At 34.6% G+C, this 26002-nt stretch overlaps 2 protein-coding genes across 2 annotated transcripts in view; both read left to right on the top strand.

The window, feature by feature from the left end:
- The first annotated feature begins 583 nt into the window (after positions 1–583).
- On the top strand, positions 584–6115 carry LOC142336928 (uncharacterized). The gene is made up of 4 exons (XM_075385912.1): positions 584–1354; positions 2000–2185; positions 4422–4596; positions 5464–6115. The coding sequence occupies exons 1-4, from the start codon at positions 1098–1100 to the stop codon at positions 6100–6102; spliced, it is 1257 nt and encodes a 418-aa protein (XP_075242027.1). The 5' UTR covers positions 584–1097; the 3' UTR covers positions 6103–6115.
- Positions 6116–20005: 13890 nt separating this feature from the next.
- LOC142336039 (uncharacterized) overlaps positions 20006–26002 on the top strand; it is a 64939-nt gene continuing 58942 nt past the window's right edge. Inside the window, exons 1-4 of the mRNA XM_075384531.1 lie at positions 20006–20986; positions 21117–21191; positions 24564–24746; positions 25450–25610. Of these exons, the coding sequence (XP_075240646.1) occupies positions 20792–20986; positions 21117–21191; positions 24564–24746; positions 25450–25610 (614 nt within the window). The 5' untranslated portion in view covers positions 20006–20791. The remainder of the gene's footprint in view (positions 20987–21116; positions 21192–24563; positions 24747–25449; positions 25611–26002) is intronic.

Below are 26002 nucleotides of genomic sequence, written 5' to 3'. Positions count from 1 at the left end.
AGTCAATTATTGCTCAACCCAGCGGGCTATTAACACCTGTTTATGGCTTGGACATTATGCTGAAAAACAGTCTAGGGTTGCAAACCCGCATTTATGAACTTAACCCACCTATTTTATTTGTTCTACATAAAACATTGTTCACATTTTCTCTCTTTTATATTCCTTTTTATCGTCCTCATAAACCTGAAAGTCTTATTCATTTTCTGAGCAGGTGTGATCATTGATATGTTTTAATCACGCTGTCTAACTTACGCTTAAGCTCGCGCCTCCCACGCGCTTTGAAGGGACGCAAAAAGAGGAAACAAAAGAGGAGAAATATAATCTTTCTTCAAATCAGCAGTCTTAAAAGTACCTCAAAATTGGTTTTAAAACTGGTCACGATTGTTCACATTTTTCTATTCAACTATCAGATGTTTTTATACATTTTTGTAGCTGGCATTTTGGTAGATTTGTGAACATTTTTTTCAACGTACTTTTTCCATGACAAGGAACTACATCAAGCATAATAAAAACTCGTTTTGTGCGTTTAAAATATGCAAAACGCTCTCTTAGTTTATTAATATTTCATACAGACCAACACAAGGTGTACAAATTGCTTCAAATAGATTGTGTGCGAGTCTTACTTTTAAACATCAATTGAATTCCGGTCTCTTCTATTTCACAAACTGTACTGACTCAGCTTTTAAGAGCTTGAAAAGTTGGAAGATACAAAAATATATTACCAGGTTATTACATCAAAACTAGCATACTTCTTTGAAATTTAATTGCTAGAAATTTAATAATACTCAGAAGTCGTAAAAAACCGCCAACAGAATCCCGATCTGAGGCGAGCGAGCGAATAATTGCAAAAAACGGTCACCCATAAAATCTGCTTAATTAAATATGTTCTGAATATGGTGAATATTTTCTACTTTAGTTTTAATTATTCTGATGGTATTGAATGTTGTCCCCAAGGTTGAAAGGTTGAATATGAATAACTGTTAACTGTCAAACGATTTCCATGGGGTGAGAAGTTAACCCAAATCCACCAAAATCTATTCTACAGCCATCAGTTATTGCACCGAATTGAGGAACCAAAAACTTTACTTTCTTCGACTATGAGCAAATCCTGCAGCCCAGTTGAGTCACTGTCTGATGATGATCTTCACGACTGTCGCACGTGGCAAGGCTACGAGGACGAGTCACTTTTGCAACTCATTCAACACAGTAACAGCCACGAACTCCACAACGACCTACCAGATATGATTCCAAAAGAATTCCGGGAACATTGGAACTCAGATTTTATGGACCCCAAATCCGTCAGTAGCTCCAATGCAAACTGCAGTTCATCAAGACCCAATTCTAATAACATCAGGCATGTTAAACTAAAGTTTTTACGAATTGTCAAGGCATACAAGATCTTGACATTCTTGTTTTAACATCGAGATCTGAAATGTACTGATAGATGTTCATGAATCTTTAATTGATCTTGACGAAAAAATTGGTTGTTCGAACCCAAGAATATCGTGTTTGATGTTCTCATCAGGCATCTAAATCCAAACCATTTTGATGTATAGTTTACGTGACCCTGCATGAAGTCACGGAGAGCTTCTGATGTTTATAGAGAACCATGCAGCGGTTCAAGATATAAGCCAAAATTTTGGAAGTGATTTTAGAAGAGTCACGCAACCTATGCTTTAACAAGCACTTTGAAAAATTTTAAAATGCCAGCAGTTATAAGAACTGGCACTGTATAGAGTAAAATCTCACTCTCGAATCTGTCTCTGCAGATATCTGGTACGTTAAAACTTGGATCGTATAAACGATAATAATTTATTTGCCCAACTAATTTGTGAACAAAGATAGGAGGAAACTATTCACAAACAAAATAAATTTTGTTGTGTGTAAATATAGAGACGTAATGTGACAAAAATACATAATTTGTAGTTGGAGTTATGGGAAATGGCACGTGGGAGGGGTGTAATAGATCCGATAATTATAAATTCGTTTCACTGAACAGGCCTGTGATTCTGAGTGCGCGAGTGAGAGACAGAGGATTGGCGGGAGGTGTGAACAACAAGGGGGGTCAGGAAGAGTTCGAAGACACGTGGCTAGGTCTCCACAGGTACAAACAGCAGAAGTGTCTAGTGATGTACCCGAAGAGTGTGGAGAGAGAAGTGTTTATTATGAAGGAGGTCTACAGACGGTAAGTGTTATTAACCACAATTCTCGCCGGGAAATCCGAAATTCCCACCATTCCCACTCAGAAAAAAAACAAAATTTTAATAACACTTATACGCCTATAAATCTCAAAAATTTTCTCGGAAGAAATATATTTAGGAAAAAACACAAAATAATTTGCAACTTGCGAGGATTTTCGAGAAACCATGGGCTGGGAACTAAGCGTTTTTTAAACTGAGTCATATGTCAATGCACCTTGGTCACTTGAGATATAAGTAGCAGACCCCGCCGAGCATCACCTCAAGACCGACAACTTATTTTGGATAGTCGAAAAAAGCAGCCCTAGAGGTTACCTTCCCACTGTTCGGTCGAAGAACTCTGGTACGGTTCCGACAACGTCTCAAGCTCCACCATCGTAGGCACAAAGAGCCCGCTCGTAAAGCTTGTCCCGGTTATCAACCTTTCTTAACCAAGCAAGCCTTATGTGAATTGACCAATCATTATTCATATTCAAAAATCGGTTATTTAAAAATGCGTTCAAATCGTTACAAAATGCGTGCAAAAAAAAACAAAAATTTCTAAATAACCTAAATTTGCTTGAGCCTATTAAGAAAATAAATTGATTGCGCTCCTTTTAGTCTTCATTCTTTAGGTTTTGAAAACATATCGCTGACGATCTGAGCCGAAAATCGGCTCAGACAAAAGACTTGCTTGCGGGTTAAGTTGCACTTAATAAATTCATGTGAAAAGTGGCTTTCTTTGCCTTGGCAGATAGAGAATAGTTACCTTGTCTTGTCGAAAAAACGTTGCTGAATGAAACTATCCAATTGTGTGTTTAACATCAGCAGATGTTTTTTGTATGCCAGATTACCAAAAGTGTTGTTTCTATTGAAGCAGTTTCTAATTTTGCACAGCTTGTTTGTGAAATTCCGAAATTTTGGGCAGGTTTTCTGCAAGAGCTGAATTTTTTGTCAAATGTTAGCTTTTAAAATTTCAACTAAAATTTCCAATGTTTCTAAGGTAGGCTAAATTTTCATGGCTGAGTGTTTCAAAAAGACACTGGGTTGCGTTTTTTTCTATTAACTTGATCTTCAGTTAACGTTTATGGACTGAAATTTAGAGCTAAAACTCAAATTGGTTTTTGCTAATGATCCAAAAATGACTCAAAGAATGACTTCCGAGAACAACATGTTTTTTCGAACAACTGTAATTATCTTTATCAACAAATTGAAATCTGTGGGGTAAATCGTTCAATATTAACTGTAAAATTTCAATCGAAAAAAGTTTTTCAAAAATTTAGAATGCAATCTTTTTGATCTATTTTATGAAAAGTTATATTTATATCAGTTTAAGAAATTTCTGGCTGCACTATTTTTGTATCAGAAATATTTGCAAAAAGTTTAATTGCAATTGACAACTGTCCACTCTTCATCCCTTTTTATAGGCTGCAAAATTTATGTTTAGAAATTTCACGACAAATTACAGCATTTCTTACACCATTTGAGAAAAACTTTGGGAGCTATAGATTTTTGAAAATGTCTTAACGATTCACCGCGTTCGGAGCAATTCCTACCTTCGTCAGCTTTGGTCGCTCACACATCCAACGGGATACTTCATTTTTTCCATATTTATGGCGACTCAAATGTTCGTCAAGTCAATCAGAGACCTATGAACAAACATTAGATGATGTAATTAAATCGGCTGGGAAGTTGCTGTAGGTTGATAACTTGTCACACAACCGTTGTAGTCTTCCAATGTGTAATTCAGTTAAGAAAATTACCCCGATCTCAACTTCGTGGAACCTTCATTGGCCAAAGCTGTCGAACTGAGCAGCGTATTTTTTTTTACATGATCATGATCTGTGATAGCATCAAAAATTCCTATTAACCTAATAAAAAAGAATCTTGATCTGACAGGTCATAAAAATGCTTTAAAAGCCCAGTACTGTAATGGCTTGACGCAGTTTAAAGATATATAGCATGGACATACCTTGTTGGAACTTGAACATTAATCGAGTAATTTTTATTATTGGGAAAAGAAGAAAAACAAAAAAAAAGAAACAAATTTTAGTGAGAGGAATAAAAAGCTACTTTCAGCTGAGAGTCGTTTCGCTTTGAAAATTTCAAAATTGTCATCTTGCGCAACCTAATGCTATAATAGTTGAATCAGAGCATTATACATTCATATCCACTATATGAGATATTATCCTATTAGATATTAAGCATTCCAGACTTGGAAACCTTGGAAAACACTTGTTTCAGTCTTCTACTGCAGAAGTTGCAACTAACGATGTCAGAGCTAGAAGATTTCAGGAAATTCAAAGGCTTGCAACACGCAAAACAGACGAATGCAGTACCCACAGACCATGGAATGATAAACCCTGCCAAACTACACCAAAGAATTCCAAAACAGACAAACACAATCAGTTACCAACAGGTCCACGACCTGTTTCCTCTTTTAATGACAGTAATTGATGATTTTTAGAAGCCTTCGAGCGCAATTCCACGGTTGGGAGCTCTACAGTTTTTTGCCACGGATGGAAAAATCATTGAACATGAAATATAGATCAAGAGCTTAATTTCTCAAAATCTCAGAGCACAGTTTTCTATATTGAGCACCCGATTACCGCGCTGATTTCCTATCGCGTAAATTTTGATCTCAAAAGACACCATTTATATAGTTTGGAAACAAACCAGTTCAACTGATGCTTCATCTTCTATGAATTCCACAGAATAAATTTTGTACTCCAACGTACGATTATCGTAAAAATGATACGCTTACAACACGATTATACACAAAAATTTATATTGCAGCAAATAATTTGTTTGTCTTTGTCATTGTTTACCTTGGACTTGACCAAAATCTGATTAAGACTGGTCATTGATACTCCAAGCAAAGATGAGTGTGAAAAATCTAGCCCAAAAAGTCTGATCAGAGATATTTTACGCGTGAGATGGTCTGATCAGATGCAACTTTGGGATAGCATTTAAGCCTCATGCATCTCCATAAATATTCATGCGTTTCTTCGTAAAAATTCCAGTAAAAGTGTAATTTGAGAATTCACGCTCATTTTATTAATGAAATCGGAAACTGCTTCTCTTGTAGATGTAACAAAAACTTTTTACTGAAATCTAAAGGTAAGTTGTTTAGAGATAGTGGCTACCTTTTAATTGCTGTTTTTCAAAAAGCATTTAGTCAATGTGTACTCATTTATCTGGCAATCGCTTAGATAGAAATTTAGTTGGCAATCGTAGCGAAATTTTTTTCTACTAACTTTAAGAGGAAACAGTTCTTTGTACTCAGGTCAAATTCACAACACCAGAGCTGTGGAAGAAACCCAGACCTAACAGCGCCAATAACTTTCCTACCATTCCGGGGAAAAGTTACGCCAACAACGATAACACTCCCAAGAAATCATCACAGACAATAGAAGCACTTGACATTGACGCCCAGAAAAAGCAGAGTCAATGCGAAGATATTTTCTCATTTCTAACCAAAACTGAAGATAATGAAACGTTTGTCAAAGTGCCGAAATCTTTCACGCTAACTCTATTAAAATCTATGTCGAATAAAAGTGATCAAAAGTTTGGTCCATACAAAGCCTCATTGAAAAACGGCTCAAAACAACTGAAACATCAGAAATCGTTACCAAATAACTACAACAAAAAGTTAAGTATTCAAAGTGAATCGTTAAACCGCGTGACTGAAATAAAACCACCTGATGGAAAGTCAATTCACGTTGAACATAATTCTGATGACCTCATATCAAGAAGCAAGACTTCAAATCAAGAAAGGCAACTTGTTCAGAGGTACAGTCACGCTTCACTCCTCCGAGCAGGATCTGCCTCTGAGCTGAAGAACAAATTAATGAAAACTGCAGAAGTGACTGATTTCAAAGATTTCAGAGAGTTTGTTGAAATGACGCAGCTTCATTTTGAATAAATTATTTGCATCATACTTCTTCAAAACATAATTTGTGTCGACAAAACTAATTTTTAATGAATCATAGACCTTTGAAAGGAATGATTGAATTATTTCGACAGAAAAAGCTTGTTACGTAAGACATCTATATGGGACTTGAAAAAAACTACATGAGTAGATCAATAAGCGCCACCTCTTTGTGATCTATGATTCATCTGGTAATTAACAGTCCAAATACAAATTAGCCTTTTCCCATTGACTCCTGAATTTCTATTTTCTAGAATCTGATTTTGCAAAATACTATCTGACAAGTTTGTTTACACAAAAAGTTTAGTAAGTTTGTAAAATGCAGTCGGAGTAAAACCGTTTCAGTTTTTCACCAAATATAAAACCTTTTTTTTACAAATGTATCAAGGCCACATAGTGGTCGTACAAATGACAAAGTCTTGATAAAATTGATGAAATTTCGTATACTACGTTTAAACAGAAACTGTTACTGATGCCACATTTAAAAACAGGAAGTACCTCGATGCTTAATGCTAGCCCAATTATGCTTACACAACCTGTCTTATTAAACCTAAATGATGCTTTAATTGGGATCACATAGGGTACATTTATGAAGATTATTTTGGGACTGGAAAAAATAAGTTAAAAAGTGAAATATCATTAATCACTATTGTTTGTTTTAGAAGCGTGTTTGTTCAGAGATACGAAAGTTAATTTAAATGCATTCTTGGTTAGATAAATTCAGTGAGCGCCGAAGCATAAAAATTTTACCTCTGCACTGTAACTTGCTCTATAACAATAGAATTAAAAATCTAAATTGAGGTTACCAAGCTATATAATTGTGAGATAATTTACCTTTGAAGTAAACAAATTTTGCTTCTGGTACATATCATATGATGGCTACAGCAAACTGGTTACGAGTTAAATTAGACAATTATATGCCAAAAACAGAAAAGATCCTAAATAATACTAATTTTTTGAAAAATTTACGTGCTAGGCAAATAAAATCTTAGGGTGAATTCCAAAACTAAAACTAGTAACAGCAAGCAATTTGAGGTTGACCCGGCTATAAAATCATGAGGTAATTTACCATTGAAGTGAACAAATTTTGGTCCTGGTTCTTTCAAAAAGAGGGCTACAGCAAATTTGCTCCGAATTTACATAGATAAATGCATGGAAAAACAAAAAAGATCCTAATTAATACGTCATATTTTTTTGAAAAACTTTTGGTTGCTAAGCAAATAAATTCCAAGAGTGGTTTCCACAGTTAAAACTAGTAAACACAAGCACATACAAATTGAGTTGAAAGCAGCTCAGCCAACTTATTAATGAGATTATTTTACGAGTCGAAAAAACATAATTGAAGAGCATTTTTTTCCAAAACTGTTACCAAATCTTACACAAATATTAAGAACTATTGTCCATTTGACACATTTGGAAGTGTCTTTTATGCCTCCTCAGCAAAACCCGTTAGACTTGTCAGACATCCAATTAAATGATAGTCCGAACCGTAAACAACCGAATATCAGAACAATTGACACGTAAAACCAAATATAGACACCACTTAAAAGTTCTCCAAATTTTTACGGAGAAAATGGCATTGTTTAGTAGCCAGCAATGTAAAACTGGACTAAGAAAAAGTTTTGTCATTGAGTTTTTAAAAGTTGAATGGCTGAGATTCAAGGCACGACAAAAAAGTAACAACAAAAAAGATCAGAAATTAAAACTCATTTACATTTTCTGAAAATATAGATCTTCCCGTGATAAAAAATTGCAAAACTCATTATCTTTGAACACATTGATTGACAGATTTTTGTTATTCCATTAAAAAATCAATGTGATTTTTCATTACTTTGTCTGTTATAAACCTACCAAAAAAAAACATCTAAAGTCAAAATTGAAGTTAAAATTTGCAACATTTTCACTAAAACAAGTAAATTCAAGGGAATCAATACCATAAACTATGAAAAACAGACATTATTTAGTTTTAAAAAATCATTAACATTTTAACAAAGACCATTTTGTGAAATCTGCAGGCAATGTTTATCAGCTTTATCAATACTGGCATTAGTCAGGGTTTTTTAATTGAAGGGAAAGCAGAAGTGTGCACAACAGAACACATTTTGCTATTTTTATGCCAAAGTAAAAAGATAATTACTCTGAAACCATTCGAGCCTATTTATGCATTGTAGCGGGATATTTTCGCTGATAAATTTCGAAAAGCTTTGAGAGCATGTGAGGGACTGAAAAAAAATTGCTATATAATGATTTGCCGTGTACCATGGAACCAAATCTCAGTAACTTTTACTATGTGAGTTTCAAAGGTGAAAAGAATGCGTTGATGTTAATAAAAACAACTGCTGGCAAATTTAAACACCGATTAGCGGAAGCATTAAAGAGTCTTATTTGCATTCTGAATTAGAATCTAAATATTTTACGTTCTACGCATAACTGATTTGTAAACCACAACAGTTCATGCAAAACAGAAACCAATCTAAGGGCAATCAACACAATTCTCTACACGACGAGATGGAGCCAGGTCGTTTCAGCACTTTCCTGTTCATTTGTCAGTGCATTACCATCATAAATCCATACAGCAAATTTCTCTGAGAGATTGGTTGCTTTTATTGCAAAATGCGTCTTTGAATCGAATAAATGGGCTTAAAAGTTTCTGTGCGAACAAATGGTTTGGTAGAAGAAAAAGATCGTTATAGAACCTCAAAAAAATCCAGAGCTGCCATATCTGAAAAATTAATATTTTCAAATATAATCTACAAAAAATTACTGACAGCAAACTATTTTCAGGTATAAAAAATAATAAGTGAACCTTTACGAATTTCCGAGTGAGCGCAGCTTGTTGAATATTGTCTGGGTGGTTGTTTTACTCAACCAGATTTTATAGTTCTCTGTTGAAGTTACATATAAAGTTGACAAGAAATAACCCCGAAGTTTAGGCTGAGAAAACATTCATTGATGACAATTGACAATTTTTAAACATTGGATTTCGATATTGTATTGCAAGCAAATTTCTTCATTCTTTCACTTAGGTATTAATCATTCCATGGCAAAAGCAATGCATCATCCGAAAACTCCTATGTGTTTTTTAAGTATGTCATGGTAATATGTGGTGGTCTTAAGTTCAATTATTTTGAATGCTATAATGGACGGGAAGATCTGACTGCCAACATACAAACATTTTTTCAAAACGCTTTGGAGCGGTATCTTGTATAGCATAAATGCATTTCATTTTTCGAGAAATTTTTGTTAAAAGGATTTCAACTTGCTATTGATACACGAAATTATGTGTCAATGCAAACACCCAGAAATATCAAATTTGTAGACCTGAAAAATTGATATTGTTGCTGTCTGAAATTTATATCTGATTATCTCAAGAAACTATCTGTCCGATTTAGTTCATTTTTTCCGTATGCTATATTGTAGACTAGTGCTAGTCACTGCCAAGTTTGCTCAAATTTGAACCTCTAGTATGGGAGCTATTTACACTTGAAATCTTTCCTTACGTATTAGGATTGCGTATAGAAGTTAAGAGATAGCCCTAATTTATCCTTTTGGGATAGAACCCTCATTTTCACTGGCAATTTATGTATGTATATATATATATATATATATATATATATATATATATATATATATATATATATATATATATATCTTGCGTATGTTTATCAATAAAGAAGTTTGACTTTGATATCATTTCCAGTTTCTGAGTTATTGCCAAAAACCAAAAGTCCTAAATTGGATACAACTGAAAAAGCGAAAATTTGTTTTCAATTAACATTACTTTAATTGAATTTGTTTATTGATTTTGTACTCAAATTTAAGCTAACACAGTGCTATATGGTCTGTTTCAATCGTATTTGGTTAGCTCTACATACAATTTCTTCATATACTTACCGTTATTAAATTTATTCAAGTAATAATGTTTCAAGTTCAAAAAGTTGTATTTGATTAAGCAAACGGAAATAAACTTAATTTAACAGACGATTCTGTTGATTCTAACATAAAAGATCTGTAGGTCTGAAGGTTAGACATAGTTATTAAATATGATTGACAATATATATATATATATATATATATATATATATATATATATATGTATATATATATATATATATATATATAGACAAAATGCATAGACAATATATAAATATATATATATATATATATATATATAAATAGACATGTATATATATATATATATATATACATGTATATATTATATATATATATATATATATATATATATATATTTATATATATATATATATATATATATATATATATATATCTTGCGTTTGTTTATCAATAAAAAAGTTTGACTGTGATATCATTATTAGTTCCTGAGTTATTGCCAAAAACCAAATGTTTTAGTCCTAAATTGGATACAACTTAAAATGCGAAAATTTGTTTTTTATTTCACATTACTTTAATTGTATTTGTTTTTTGATTTTGTACTCAAATTCAAGCTCGCACAGTTCTATACGGTCTGTTTCAATCGTATTTGGTTAGTTATACATACAATTTCTTCATATATTTACCGTTATTAAATTTTATTCAAGTAATAATGTTAATTGTGAAAAAAGTTATTTGATTAAGCAAACGGAAATGCAGTTAACTTAACAGACGATTCTGTTGATTCTAACATAAAAGCTCTGAAGGTCTGAAGGTCTGAAGGTTAGGCACAGTTATTAAATATGATTTGGTTTTGCATTCTTTGATATGTAGTGAGCGTATATCTATTTAAATATATTGCTTAGTTTGATTAACTTTATATTTTATGACTTTATGACTTGTATCGCGCAATTAGACAAGAAATGAACCGTTTCAAAATTCACACCTTTCTATTTTCTTTTCAAATTTGAGAGAGAAAATTATAGCACGGACAGGGTGGCCTTAAAACGTAGTTGAATATTTTACTAATAACTTAAGATAGGCCAAAAAATTTGATCCGATGACACGGACAACCTAGAAAACTGTTTCGAATGAACTAACAAACTCATCTGGTGCCCATGGTGGTGGTATGTCTCATCACTGAACTGGATTCAATACACTGGAAGAAGTGGATTATTAGTATCAAATTGGCAAAGGAATACAGAAAAAATTCTATTATTTTCAAATGAGACGAGCGGAAATCACAATACAATTTGTCTCTAAACTAGGTAGAGCAGCGAGCAACAAAGCTAATATTGGTAAATATTTTGACCTCAAAAAAAATTTTTTTGAAGAGATGGAACATTACAGTACACGGGTCTTATCAAATCACAAGACAGATCTTCAAGAGAAACAGAGGAGTCTGTCTTTGAAAAGGAAAGAACTTCTGGCAGTGTGAGACCGGAAAGAGAAGTCAAGGAAGACGTCGAATTAAGAAAGCTTTGTCAGAGAAGTAACAATTTCAATGCTTTCATCAAAAAATGGAGACGAGGAGGGAACAGTGCAGAAATTTGAGCCAACTCAGATCACTAGCGCAACTGAGACACAAACCGATCAGTCAAAATGGGAATGTCCTGCACGATGTTTCAACGGAAAAAATTGTTTTGAAACTCGAAGAAAAAACGCGAGATGAAGGAAAACGCCAAGTGCAACTGAAGCATGAATATCAGATGCAGAGTTTAAAAATCGAACAGAAATGACGAGCTCAAGAGACGGACGAGCAGTCGGGAACACTCGAGGACCAGAAGACACCAGAAGAATTGTTAAAACTCGAAATTAATATCACAAAAGAAGACAAAATTCAAACTGAAAACTGAGAAGATTCTTACACCAGATTTTTTTGGAGAATTTGGAGAATTTGGAGAATTTGGAGAATTTTTGGGCAATATCGGTGGCAGCGACTATGAAGACTTTGAGCGAAAACAGAAATCCTATTCAGACACAGAGTGATAATCAACAAAATGCAGAAAACAATGCAGTCTTAGCTAAGCGGAAATAAACTAACAGCTGATTGGGGTCCCTGATGCCACAAGGCGACCTAGGAGAGATGGTGTGTTCGGCAATGCTCCAGTCAGACAACATTCGGGAATGGTGAGCTCAATCCAAAAGCAACATAGTAAGTTTGAGATTTCTGATAATTCGCATTCAAGTCCGAAACACAGCTTCAATCAGTTTGATATGTCCCGATAATATCTGCAGTAAATTACAGTTTACCAAATTTTAAGTTGAGAGAATTTAATTGCGATCTGCTCGATTGGCCGCAGTAGAGTGACATGCTTTTCAAAACTTTCTGGTGACAGCTGATCGTAGTACCATATCAGGCGAAAAAAATTGACTCATTTGAAGACGCTATTAACCGAGCTGGCAAAAAGAACCCTGGCTTGCAAGCGTTAGTTGGGTGTTATGTACGACACGGCTTTTAAACATTTGAGCCCAACTTCGGTCAGCCGCACTTGATTAACAAACAACCGGCAGACATAAAACGCAGATGGTTTGCACATATTGAAACTGCGTGCCATAGGTTGAAACTGCCAAGATTAATTAAAATGAACAAATGGCTACAAACCAATTTTGGTGCAAGAGCAAATGAAATTTGCAGCAACCAAGCAATTTCCTATGTGTTCGTACAAAGTAAAGTCAAAATAGCGTGAGATCAAGTAAAGATCAACAAAAAACTCCAATTTCAATAACGATAGATTGAAAAGATTTCACAGGTGCCCTTTCGATGACGGAGATCATCCGCTTGGGAATTGTGCTAAACACTGACACAGAACGATCGGATGTGGCGAAATAAGCTCTATTCTGTTTGAAAAGGTTGACGGGAAAACATCGCCCCAGAGATCCCAAATTGATGCTCAAATGCGGAAAAAGGGCTCTTAAAGAAATCACAATCACATGTTATACAACAAACAGAATGCGACACACTAGCTAATCCAGTCACCAGATCAAACAAAAGAAACCAATATGGCAAATTAGACAGCTTTGGTTGTCAAAGACCTTCTCAAATTTGCACCGTTGCAAATCTTCACTGAGGACGAAACTTTTGTCAAAGCTAAAGCTATTTGAATTATTGGCTGCTCTAAAATTTGGATAAACGATAATTTGATACAATTTCTAGGTATTGAAGAAATAAGTTTTTCGATATCAGTGACTGGGATCCACGGAACGAACTCAATCAATTCTTTGACAGTAACGGTCAAGATTGGATCGGCCGATGAAATCAAAGACACGGTAAAAACTATAGCCAGTAGTTATGTCGAACTTGTAGTCGGAACCTCGGTTTACAATGTAATAGAGCTAAGTGAACGTTATCCTCATTTATCGTGTATATGACCGAAGAAAATTGACTTAAAAGACGTAAAAATGATTTTCGGTCAGGACGCATACTCTCTAATGAGACCTTTAGTGTACAAAATTTGTGGTAGATATTCTCCATGGGCAGTAAAAATTCCGATAGGCTGGTAATCAAGTGATCCAATGCCAAAGAATCAAAGAGCAAAGAGCACTTTTCTAAACCCCGATAGCCAAGAGAATCAAAGCCAAAACTGTGAGAAAAGGGTGGAAAATTGCAAACTATAGCACAACAATTTGGGTAAACAGCAGATCACTTGAAGATAAAAAGTCTCTTGAAATACTAGAGACAACTTGATAGCTACCAAAACGATTCCAAGTTCAATTGTTTTTACCGGAAAAGGACACAAACTTGATTGTAATTTTTCATGAGCCCTCGGACAACTACAATTGCTCGAATGGTGATTTGCGAAAGCAAGTCCTTGAAATTGAATTATAGTAATTAAATAAATAAATTTTTGGCAAATTTTATATCTCTTTGCTTCAAAAAGGTTAATTTGAAAATCAGAATGCTTGGTATCTGCCTCATCACCAGTTGTAAACCCCTGAAAACGAGAGAAAATAAGAAGAGTTTGCAGTATTGCGAAAATTTTCGAAGTTACTGCCTGAACGACGTTTTGAAGAAAAGTACCAGTGTTTTGCAAAATCTAATCAAAATCTTGTCCAGATTTCGATACAATTGTGCTGCATATTTTGAAGAAAAGTTTTTAGATTCATGTGCTTGAACAATAAAAAAGCTACTTCAGGTTTCTGTGCACAGAAGAAGACAACAAACTGATGCCGTACCAATATAAGTGGCACTTGTTTGGAGCTAAGTCAAGTCCGACATTTGCAAATTATGCCACAAGAATTAGGCATCAAGAATCTGTAGTAATCGAAGAATAGCAACCATTGCTAGCAAAAGTAGACTTCAACCTCACAAAATAGAACGTTAATTTCGTTGAAACATTTGAAAACACTGAAGTTACACCAATAGAATGGAAGACAACCCTAAGGTCTTGGGTTTTGAATGGATAGCAATCAATGATATGTTAACTGTTAGGAAAGAACAAGAGTTCCCCCAGAAAACGAATTGCATGCAAAGACAATTATTGTCAACAGTGTTGCAAGTGTTCGATCCTCTGGGATTCATGGCACCAATTTTCATTCGAGGAAGGATGTTAATGAAACGAATATGGCAAACACAATGTCAAAAGTGCGACTCGACAACAGCCGAAAAAATATCACCCAGTTCAAAAAATTGGGTGCAAGAATGCAGTAACTCAGAACTATTATCCGTTCCAGGATGGTAAAATCAGGAATCTTGCGACAGAGTTGAGCTTCACCTCTTTGAAAACGCGTCGGATCATGGCTTTTGTGCGGTAATTGGCGTTGTAATCATTAAACCAAACGACGATAAGCTAATAAGGTTGATTGTTGGAAAAAACAAGTGTGGCTTCAATGAAGCACCATGTTGTACCAAAATTTGAGTTAATGGCAGTAGTTACAGCAAACAGAACTAAAGATATAACTTTTATCGAACAAAGAATTCTGTTTGCATCAATCTATATGCAGAGTGGTTCAACTACTGTTTCACAATGGCTGCCTAGTAGTAAAAAAAACAGCTTATTTTTGATGCTAACCAGGTAGAAGAAATTCTAGACAATTTAACAGTTGATCAGTGAAGACTTGTCTGGGTAGGCGGATCCGAAAGGCTGAGAAGCAAAATTAACGAAACAAAAAAATTGGATCAAGACGAAGTAGCGCCCGATCGAGAAGAAGCTTTCCCCAGTAATTGGAACGGAAAATCAGCTCTAGGTGACGATTCTGTAATTTCTGAAGACTGAGAAATGCAATTGCGAGAATAGTGAATATGAAAAATGGGAAAATTGATATAGCCCTTGATTTGCTTGACCAGGCAGAAAATTGAATATGGGTGTTAGTCCGGAGACAAAACTACACAAAAATATGGCGTCATTGAAAAAAAAGATACTCAAGAAAATGGCGTCAAGAAAAAAAAATTGAAAAAAATTTGCAAAAGCAACTGTAAACCTGAATCTCTGCATCCATTTCTGAGCAAAAATCTGATAAGAGCAAAAGGTCGACTTAGAAAAGCAAACTTCAGTTTCAGAGAAAACAAACACTATTAATTTACCGCATTTTTCTTTCAGCAGTTAAATCACATCTTGAAATTCAGAATAAGCACAACCATCATCAAAGAGTTGAGCATATCACAGCTGAAATTCAAAAAGAGCTTTGGATAACTGGTCTAAGAAACGCATTGGGATCGGTTAAACACCAATGTCAACACTGTAAATACAATTGAAGCAAAACAAAAATGCGAGTAATGTCACACTTACCAATAGTCAGAATAGAATACAATGTAACGCCCTTTACAAACACCGGAGAAGACTACTTTGAACCGTTTTCGATTGAAATTCTCAGAAGATCAGTGAAAAGATGGATATATTTAATCACGTTTTTTAGCGTCAGAGTAGCGCACTTGAAGCTAGTTCAGTCACTGGGCTCACAATCTTGCTTAGACGCAGTTCTTCAGTTCTTAGCGAAAAGAGGAAAACCAAAAACAGTAATTTCTGACAACGGAAATAACTTTGTAGACCAAGCAAACGAAATGAAAGCGGCCTTTAAAAACTGAAGCATTTTGAATTTCAGCGCAATTTAGCGCAAAACGGAATACAAAGGACCTTCAATCCCCCTGCAGCTCCATATTTTGATGGCGCTTGGGAGTTTTTAGTGAAATTGAGCGAACGTGCGTTTTTCAATTTTTGGTCAAATAATCTTTGAAAGAGAAAAATCTCTCAACAGTAGTTTCCGTAGCCGAACAACTGCTCAATGATCGACCTCTAACGGCCGTTAGTAGCGACGTTAAAGATTTGGATACGAGAACAAAGAATCTTTTCCTTGTCGGAGGAGCAAACGTGTCATGGCCCATTTCACTATTTAACAACAACAAGGCTTCATATCGAAAAATGTTCCGACAAATCTGCGAGTAATTGAAAGCCTTTTGGAAGCCATGGATGAGTGAGTACGTACTATCACTTCAACGCAAACCAAAAGGAAGAACCGAATCAGGCGCTGACATCAAAGTTAGAAACTTTGTATGGATGGGTTGATGGGAAAGAAAGCTACTTCAACTAAATTTTAGCCAGAATTCAGAAGCTTTATGAAGGAGCTGCTAAAATAGCTAGAATGGAAACAATCAAAAATGCTAAGGAAACGTGTATATGGCCATTATTTAAGTTTTTTAATAAGATTTTGACCACATTTGGAAGTATTTTGCTAGAATCAAAATAGGTCCAGCTGCGCTGCTGTCTGAAACTTAAATCTCATTATCCCAAAAACAACATGTTCAATTAAGTTCACTTTTCCATATGCTATGTTGTAGACTAGTGCTAGTCACTGCCAAGTTTGCTCAATTTTGAGACGCTAGTGTCGGAGCTATTTACATTTGAAAATTTTCCCTTTGTGTTAAAATTGGTTATAGAATTTAAAAGGTAGCCCTATGAGATAGAACTCTATTTTTCCTGAAAATATATATCTTTCAAATGTCTATCGATTCAAAAAGTTTGGCTTCGATATCTTTTTCTTGACCAGGCAGAAAATTGAATATGGGTGTTAGTCCGGAGACAAAACTACACAAAAATATGGCGTCATTGAAAAAAAAGATACTCAAGAAAATGGCGTCAAGAAAAAAAAATTGAAAAAAATTTGCAAAAGCAACTGTAAACCTGAATCTCTGCATCCATTTCTGAGCAAAAATCTGATAAGAGCAAAAGGTCGACTTAGAAAAGCAAACTTCAGTTTCAGAGAAAACAAACACTATTAATTTACCGCATTTTTCTTTCAGCAGTCAAATCACATCTTGAAATTCAGAATAAGCACAACCATCATCAAAGAGTTGAGCATATCACAGCTGAAATTCAAAAAGAGCTTTGGATAACTGGTCTAAGAAACGCATTGGGATCGGTTAAACACCAATGTCAACACTGTAAATACAATTGAAGCAAAACAAAAATGCGAGTAATGTCACACTTACCAATAGTCAGAATAGAATACAATGTAACGCCCTTTACAAACACCGGAGAAGACTACTTTGAACCGTTTTCGATTGAAATTCTCAGAAGATCAGTGAAAAGATGGATATATTTAATCACGTTTTTTAGCGTCAGAGTAGCGCACTTGAAGCTAGTTCAGTCACTGGGCTCACAATCTTGCTTAGACGCAGTTCTTCAGTTCTTAGCGAAAAGAGGAAAACCAAAAACAGTAATTTCTGACAACGGAAATAACTTTGTAGACCAAGCAAACGAAATGAAAGCGGCCTTTAAAAACTGAAGCATTTTGAATTTCAGCGCAATTTAGCGCAAAACGGAATACAAAGGACATTCAATCCCCCTGCAGCTCCATATTTTGATGGCGCTTGGGAGTTTTTAGTGAAATTGAGCGAACGTGCGTTTTTCAATTTTTGGTCAAATAATCTTTGAAAGAGAAAAATCTCTCAACAGTAGTTTCCGTAGCCGAACAACTGCTCAATGATCGACCTCTAACGGCCGTTAGTAGCGACGTTAAAGATTTGGATACGAGAACAAAGAATCTTTTCCTTGTTGGAGGAGCAAACGTGTCATGGCCCATTTCACTATTTAACAACAACAAGGCTTCATATCGAAAAATGTTCCGACAAATCTGCGAGTAATTGAAAGCCTTTTGGAAGCCATGGATGAGTGAGTACGTACTATCACTTCAACGCAAACCAAAAGGAAGAACCGAATCAGGCGCTGACATCAAAGTTAGAAACTTTGTATGGATGGGTTGATGGGAAAGAAAGCTACTTCAACTAAATTTTAGCCAGAATTCAGAAGCTTTATGAAGGAGCTGCTAAAATAGCTAGAATGGAAACAATCAAAAATGCTAAGGAAACGTGTATATGGCCATTATTTAAGTTTTTTAATAAGATTTTGACCACATTTGGAAGTATTTTGCTAGAATCAAAATAGGTCCAGCTGCGCTGCTGTCTGAAACTTAAATCTCATTATCCCAAAAACAACATGTTCAATTAAGTTCACTTTTCCATATGCTATGTTGTAGACTAGTGCTAGTCACTGCCAAGTTTGCTCAATTTTGAGACGCTAGTGTCGGAGCTATTTACATTTGAAAATTTTCCCTTTGTGTTAAAATTGGTTATAGAATTTAAAAGGTAGCCCTATGAGATAGAACTCTATTTTTCCTGAAAATATATATCTTTCAAATGTCTATCGATTCAAAAAGTTTGGCTTCGATATCTTTTTCGTGCCTGAGTTACTGTCAAAAAATCAGATGGTTTAGTGCCAATTTGGATATAGCTGAAAATGTCAAAATTTGTTATTTAGTTCATATTATCCTAATTGTGTGTGTTTATTGATTGTGTATTCATAGGATTGTTTTACCTGAGTCAATTATATTTTATCATCATTACATTCAATTTCTTCGTATTTTTGCTATTATTAAATTTATTCAAGTGATAATGTTACCTGTACGAAAGGTTGTATTTGATTAAGAAAACGGAAATGCAGTTAGCTTTAAAGAAGATTGTGTTGATTCGTACCATGAAAGCTCTGAAGTTTGTGTACGGTTAACAACTATGATTTGGTTTTGCTTTCGTTGATATTTAGTGAGCATATATCCTTTTAAATAATACGCACACTTTTGTTTGACTTTATATTTTATGCCTTTGTGACTTGTATTGCACAATTAGACAAGAAATTAACCGTCTCATAATTAATTCTTTTCTATTGTTTCTGACTTGAGAGAAAAATTTATACCTCGTATGGGACCGCCATGAAACTCTTTAAAATAATATACTAAAAACCGAAACAGATATCTTCTAACGGATACTTTCCATTGTTTTCTCGTAAATTTTCGATTTAGAAAAGCTAATGAGTTCAGTTATGTCCATGATTACTTTTAAATTGTGAAAAGAGGAATAGTTGGTGCATTGTTCAATGGTTAATTCAAGTTCTTCCTTGCATTTATAAGTTTTGTTTTGGAAAATATTAAAACTGATTCAGAAATATAATGGATCGTTTCACAAGAACAACAATTACGTTGTTCATTGATATACACGGCCATTAAATATATTTTTTTCTGAAGATGGATACATGTCTCCGGGTTTTTCACCTGATTTCTTTGAACTCAAATTATTTATTAGCGCACAAGAACTACAAACTTTTGAGGTCTTTTAGAGGTAACAATTTTTGCCAGATTTTTTTTCGAAATTGTATATACATTTCAAATTGTTATAATTGAATTCTGTATTTTATATCAACATAAAATGGCCTCTTTTAGTTCGAACAATAAAGCAAATACTATATCACTATAAAATAACTGCTGTCCCAACTATGTCTCTATTTTGAAACTGAGGTGACGATGGTTGGCATTTTTATTGCTGAGCTTTTCGTTCAAATCAGCAATAAAAAGATAAAACACAATATAGTTTCAGCTCAATTGTGTATCTAAGCCACATTGTATACAACTCATTTTTTATACGTTTCAATGCAAGTACTTAAAGTGGTCAAACGAAGCCTTAAAAAGTGTGTATATGTAAAATGTAGTACGTAGTTTTGATGCATCTTTTTTATTTTGTTCACGTGTTTTGTATACGTTGGTAAACATTCAGTAAACAACTTGCATCTGTTATTCAAACGCACATATGCCTGCTTCTGTGTTATTAAAATTCAATGACGAAACAACTATTCAATCAAATGATTATTCAAACGAATTTTACTACTCTTCTGTGTCGATCTGCTTTTGCACAGTTTTTGGCATTGAGTTAAGAAAATGAAATAAAGAAAATAAGAAAATAAAATTAAGAAAATACTTTGTCTAAGCATTCAATTATTCACTCAATGAGCCCGATTATTTCAAAATTATTACAAAGCTGACGATTTTCCGCTGATCTTTTAAAGTCTCTAAGTTGCCATGACGACCTGAGCATAGCTTTGTTCCTGATTCCGTTAGTTTTGGTATCTTCAACTTTTACTTTGTCAGATATTTTAGTAGCTAAATCGCATTTCCCATCAATGTCAAATTTCTTGAGTTTTCTTTGTTATACCATGTGAGAAGCCATTTCGTGCTTCAAAACCTCCAGCTTAAGCTCTCGATTTTAAGATTATCTAAGACCTGATGTAGCTGTTAACAATTTCATTATTTGATTTAGAGTCCTTTTTTATCGCAGTAAATACTGACGTCATCAAAAATTACCGTAGTTCGTTATACTGTTAAACCCGTGGTTGTCAGCTCATTAATCCACTAAAAAATTCAGTGGTACAATTACAGAAAAACTCCAGTGAATTACCAATTTTGACAAAATTTTTTATACGTACATACCACATTCTGCATAATTACAATATTAATCACGTAAACCATAAAAATGAGTAATTCGTTCGACTTAAACTACTGTGTTGACAAAGTGGACTGCAAAGTGTTCTCAGTGAAGACTTATGAGGACGAGACAGACCACAGGGCGGGACTGGTGGCAGTGGGGGCTATCTTGGCATTCATTGTGGGACTCCTCGTCTGTTTCATCATATCCAGGACATGTCTCAGACGATACTTCCTCAAACGGGTACAAATTACTATCTCTTTTTTATAATTAAGTTATATTGACAAAAAGTCAAGAATGAAATCAGCAATGTGATGTCACAAAAAGATAAGCACTGACTTGCTCTTTTAAGGTAATATAATATATGTTTCAGGCGAAGCAAGTGGCTGATAAGAAAAATACAGAAAAGAACGAAAAGCGAATGAAGGAAATTGAGAGAAAGAAACAGGTATATTCTCTAATTGAAACTAAATGGGCTGTTCCCAGGTTGAGTATTTGTGTCCTTGTATATCACACGCCACTAATTAACGCAAACCGGGGCTACCATGCGTTCTAAAGTACACATGCAAGGATATTTTATTGAGCAGCATAAGCGCACCAACTGCTTACCGTGGGGCCAAAGTCCGCCCCGTAGGCGCAACAAATCTGCAACAAATACCAGCTAGGTTGTGTCGTATATACACGAGTTACGCTCCGTCCTATAGAGGAGAAAAAACATAGTCAAAGACTGGCCAAAGTCTGTATCACACACGTTCTTAATTTTGTTGCTTCGTAAGCTTCCGCCACACAAAGAGTAGGTACAAAACAAATAATAGGGTTCTGTGACATGAACAAGCCAAAGTTTAGGTCATATCTCATTTCAGTCTGGACAGTTCTATTCATGAGGACTTTTTAGCGAGCTCATAAACGCACCAACACATTGAACAAACCAAAGTCTGTTTTATAGGTGATTTCGCTCTGTCTGGGTTGAGCAAAACAGTCCGGATTAATGAAGATCTCAGTCTATGTTCAAACTGAATGGGCTGTTAAAAAACTCTTTACTGCATTTTTAAGATTAAGAAGTGAAGGTTTTGTTTTCTTCGCACAGCTATATAATTTTCAGAGAAACAATTAGAGAAATACTTTCAATGCAACATTAATTAGTATCGAACATCAAAAACCTATTCGGCCAATCTCAGTTCTGCCCTCTTCACAATTAAATTCTTACATGCAAAATAATTCCTTGAGTAATTGCCAAGAGTGCAAAAATTTTTTTTCAATTAACGATATCCAAAGTCTAGTGAATAAAGCAGAACGCATATAGAAGTAACAATTCATAAAACGTTAAAAGTTGTTGCTAGTGGGTAACTTGTACATCACGGTGCAATTTTGTTTCTTGGACGTTTTCAGAGAAGAAACGCAAAATCCATTTCTCTTTCCGATGGGAAAGAAAGCATTTGCTTCTCGGAGGATCAGTGCGCAACGTATTACTTGTATTGCAAAAAATGAGAGCAGGATAGTAGAGCCATTAATTCCTGAGTTTAGGTTGTAGATGTTTAAAAAAACATTAATGCTAATTTTATGGGAGTTAGGCTGCCTTCATATATTGATACAAATTTTTTAAAAAAAATGCCTGAAAATCATTTTAATGGAAACATTATTTACCGTGATAAAATAAATAAGTTTGAATTGAACCTTTGATAGTACATCGTAGAGTAGATCTACCAAAAATTGGGCACCATTTGAAATATTATTTGGCTTTGAAATATTCAACAATCATTTTTTAAAAAAACTCTGAGTTTCAAAAAAACTGCAACAAACCGAAACTAGTCGATTCAAGATAACACCAGGCAAACCAGATGAAATTGTTGTTAAGTTTGCTGAAAAGGTAACCCAGTGAACTTTTTAGTACCACTATTAGATCATAAAAGTGATTTCAAAACCCTTCCGTAAAAGGAATGAGAAAAATAAGGTAACGGGTAACTTGGTGAAAAAAATTACCCGTAATCAGGTCAACAAATATCAAAAAGAAAAAAACATGGTTTAATTTTGATTGATTGCTCATTTAAACAATAAACCCTTCGAAAAAAAATTAAAGTTCTCGGATTATTTTGTGACGGCAGCTCTTCTATCAATGACAAGGAAAACTTTACACCACCCAGTTCATTTCAGCGGCTTCAAATTTTCCCGGATGTCACGTTTTTGTGAACTGTATTAAACGCTATACTGTAGATTACCGTAGCAATATTTGATTCACACTTAGTCCAAATAACTAATCGATCAGCTTGGCTGTTCAAAAAGCTGCTTCGATCAGAATCAAAACAATTCAAATTGATACAACCCTGTTTTGCTTGAGTTTATATTATCAATTCAACATAGAAACCGAATTTTGGAACTCCCGTTCCTTCCGAAAAATTGTAGCTCCATAAATTAAGTAAATAAATACCTATGCAACGTTTTATTCTGTTACAACTAGCAGTGGTTAAACAGGCGGTCTTACAATATGCTGCAACTGAATAAAAAAATAATTTCCTAACTTCCAATTTAGCAAGACTCCATTGTTTTCAAAAACAACAAGTTCGAACTAGATTAGGCTTCCTTGAAGCCAACAGTAGAAACTGACGTTGTAATTTGTACAAAATCTCTTTAATTTAGGAGATTTGTACCTATCAAAAAGTTTGATGATATCAAAGTTACTTCTATTTTCACAACTCAAAATTTACTTAAACTGCACAAAAACTAACAAGATAAGACAACACTTAATTTTAGTCGCTAAAGGAGTTATGTTCAATACGCAATTTATGTCAGTTTCATAAGAAAAAATTAAAGAGTTTCAATTGAGTTTTGATAGTTTTTTAATCACTATTTACACGGCCTTACTTGTAAATTTTGAACTTTTGATTGTTATGAAGATAATTATGTCAACAAATTCTCTGAATACATTGAGTTCGGGTTTTAGGATGTCCTATACTGTGCCTAGCGCTCTCTGCTGATATGATTATAGCAAATTTTAATCAAAACGGCATATCAAAGTCGGTATCTAGTACTCCATATGGGATCAATTCGTAAAAACAAAAGATTAATATTCTCGAATAATTGAAGTACAAAACCAAATAGTAGATTTGATTTCGTACTAAAAGAATACTTGGTAATGATAGGAGTGAAGTAATTCGAGTTTGAGTTTCGGGTTCACTTCATGTATGATAATCACGCACTAATAACATTACAACATGTAATTGTTGACAAAATCACTTTGTTTTCGATATATTATAGCATTAAATTTTGCTCGTCATGCTATTCTATCTTCACTGCTCGATTTGACTTTGAGATGATTTGCCTATTTCCGAAGCTCAGCCTTCACACAACGCCTTTATTAACGCCAAACGTTGTCAATGATGCTAAACAGATTCACGCTTCAAGCAAACTAACTACGCCGCTGCGCCAAGCAACTCTTAGATTTGTTTGTCAACTGAGATGTTTTAAATCAAGTCTTCGTCTTTTTTTTTACTTCAGTGCAACATTGAAGAAGCTTTATTTTTTATCAAAACTAATAAATAAATCAAAAACAAGCACAAGGACATTAGGATATAGGTGTTCAGTTTTTGTTATTTTTTTGAAGGCATTTAAAATATCTTCAAAAAAATAAAAGTTTGCTGTTGAGATTTTTTTCTTCTCCAAATGGCAGAAATTATTGGCTTAAAAATATCGGCTTCGCGTAGACATTCTTTGCATATTTTCTTAATATGTCAGTACAAATGTGGCTTAAAAAATCATGATTGCTTTTTCTGTCGCTTCTTTTGCTAGACCAATCGTGTCATTGACCATGGCGATTATGCTCTAGGCGCGACTAGTTTACAAACAGAATGAACATGAGAGCAGTTCTGTGTCCTCCACCAGTTCCAGTGACAACGTGTCCTCTTCCGATGACGAGGAAGATATCAATGAGGAGTATCTGGAGAAACTGGAACGAAAACTGCAAGAAGAACCAGTAGAAGCAACTGAGTTGCAATTAAGATTAGCCAAGGTAAGAATACGACCCTTCAACGGCCCCAGCGATGCAAGAGATTTGTATGGTGTTATATCTGTTCATTGATAGTACGCTCACTCAAAGTTTTTATTAGATAAGATTTTATCACATCTTACGCCAAAAAAATATGTCTATTCAAATAATAAACCATAATAGATCCTGACCGGAAGATCACGTAAGATATGATAAGAGCTTGGTCATCATATGTTAAACTTGATCTTAAAACAACTCCAGTTATTCGTCTAATGCCTTTCATAACAAAGAATTGTTCACTCGGATCATAGTACTTGAGTAAATCAGCGCTGAATCATGATATTTGAATTCTGCATTCTTTCTATTGCCATAGTCTGATCATATTGTTTCCTGCATGCCTGAAAAATCAGAAGAGCTTAAATCCGATCACATTTTTCTGATGTGCAGTCAACTTTTATATCTTGTAAAATATCTTATCAGCGCATCTCACATTGATTTCGAAAATGAACAGGGAAAAAACCGCTAATTTTCTCACAAAATGACGATAAGAGCCGGAAAAACTGAAAAAGCTTGGTCTCAACATTCAATTGACAGTTCTGCAAAAAGAAAAAACATGTTTAAACATACACGCGTTATTACTCGCAACAATATATAATGAAAAGTAAAATATTTTAACCCTGCAGTAGGTTATTTTGAGAATTATAACCAGTCTGCCTACTAAACATAGGCCAAGTGGGAGGAGAGGGTGAAAGAGGAAGTGGAACAAGAGCTGAACATACCAGAAGGTATAATTGGACAGCTGACGAGTGACTTGAAAGTGTTCATGCCCCAATCAATCAAACATCACACTTCTTCTTCACTAGCCCACGCTCTTGTCAACCATCAAATGTTAGTAACAGCCAAGCTGGTAGAATGAATAGATCCCTAAAGTGAATTTTCGAATTTATTTTTGAGTTTAGTGACAAACTGCCAATTCTTACCAAAACTTGGCAGTCCTGACTACTTTCCTATTAGAACTCCGATGTCCTGACCAAAAAAGGCCAATGCCAAAATACCTAATTTGCAGAAATACCTAAAATATACCAAATATTTTACCCCGTTTCATAAAATTATCAGAAGCACAAATTAGCATAAAATGCCTTATTGTTTTGTAATCTAATAAGGTATATTTAGCGAAATTCAAATGTGTGACTCATTCATGCCAGTGGACACAAAGCCAGTTCAATTCTCAAGCCCTAAGCAGTCTAGTTCTAATCACGAGCCCGCTACTTCCATTCATA

The sequence above is a fragment of the Convolutriloba macropyga genome, chromosome 3, assembly GCF_964194025.1.
Source record: "Convolutriloba macropyga chromosome 3, txConMacr16.3, whole genome shotgun sequence".
NCBI lineage: Eukaryota > Metazoa > Xenacoelomorpha > Acoela > Convolutidae > Convolutriloba > Convolutriloba macropyga.
This window is presented reverse-complemented; position numbering and strand designations above follow the sequence as displayed.